At 57.4% G+C, this 1,287-nt stretch overlaps 1 protein-coding gene across 1 annotated transcript in view; it reads left to right on the plus strand.

Moving 5' to 3' along the window:
• The window catches only part of MAP2K2 (mitogen-activated protein kinase kinase 2), a gene marked incomplete at its 5' end in the record, with an annotated part of 9,237 nt that extends 8,574 nt beyond the window's left edge, over positions 1-663 (plus strand). Inside the window, one exon of the mRNA XM_010013037.1 lies at positions 471-663. Within this exon, the coding sequence (XP_010011339.1) occupies positions 471-581 (111 nt within the window). The remainder of the gene's footprint in view (positions 1-470) is intronic.
• Positions 664-1,287: the final 624 nt, after the last annotated feature.

The raw sequence follows: 1,287 nt of genomic DNA on the forward strand, positions 1-1,287 counted from the left end.
GGAGTGCAGTGTAACCATGCTGACCTCTGCGTTAGGTTGAGTCCCTGAGCTCTCACATAGCCCTTGCAAATGAGGTGGCCTGTGTCCATGTGGCCCAATGCCCTTTACAAAGGTTGTCCTGTCCCACCTGAGCTTCTGCCCCTCTGCCCCTGGGGGAGCAGTGTTTGCCATCTAGGGGCAAATAGGGATTGTGGGGAGCTGCAGCACCTTGTCCTACCTGTACTGAGCAGTTTTGTTCTGCTCATAGGCAGGGGCCAGGTGGGCTCTGTTCTTTAGATCTTCCCTGCTCTCATCCCACGTGTTGACTCTGAGGCCAGCACAGATTAAAATCCCAGGAAGGAACAAACAGTTCCTCTAAATCTCCTTTCCTTGCCAGAGCTGTAGCACCGGGATCCTCTCCTCTCGTAGTGGGGCTGGGTCTGGGGACATGCAGCCGGTGCCATTCGTAACTGTGTTCCCTTGGCTTCCAGAGTCACACCTTCATCAAGCGCTCCGAGGTGGAGGAGGTGGATTTCGCAGGCTGGCTGTGCCGAACGCTGCGGCTGAACCAGCCCAGCACTCCCACCCGTGCTGCCGTGTGAGGGCCCCGGGGTCAGCACATCTGCCTCCGCCACCATTTCCTCTCCTTCAGCAGGCGACACAAGCGCCCTCCCTCCTTCCTCCTCCTCCTCCTCCCGGCCCCTCCTCGCCTCACGTCCCAGCGGCAAAGCACCATCGTCCCCTCGGAAGCATCTCTCGGCCGCCCCGCAGCTGGAGCGGGGTTGGTTCCTATGGATGGTGGTGGTGGTGGGGGGTGTTCCAGGCCTCTGCTCCAGCTCCGGAGCTCCTGACACTTGGGAAATGTGGTGCTGCTTCTGTTCATTTTTCTTTGTTTTGGTTTTGAAACATGGTCACTTGGGTTAAAGAAAGGAAAGAAATCATGTGTGTGCACACGTGCATGTGTGGGAGATGTGGCCGGACCTCCACCTCCTCCTGGTGGGCTCCGACATGGAGAGATCAGTGAAGGGATGGAGAAACTCTGCTTTGCGTGGCTGGGAATGATGTCACTTTCCCAGTGCTGGGACAGGGGTTAGTGGCTGAGCTGGAGCGGAGCAGTGAGCTCCCTCCCGGCCCTCTGCAGGTGGAGAGGAGAGAGTTGTGTTTTATTGGGTTTCTTGTTAAAGGATTGTGTTAAAGCCTGTTCTTGTCACACTGGATGTTAATGAAGGGTCTTGATGCGTTGCGTACGGGCAGAGCTCTTTGAAGGGGAGGGAATTGGGGGGGAGCTGTGGGTGAGGGGCGGGTGGG

This window comes from Nestor notabilis, unplaced genomic scaffold, assembly GCF_000696875.1.
Source record: "Nestor notabilis isolate BGI_N333 unplaced genomic scaffold, ASM69687v1 scaffold17324, whole genome shotgun sequence".
NCBI lineage: Eukaryota > Metazoa > Chordata > Aves > Psittaciformes > Psittacidae > Nestor > Nestor notabilis.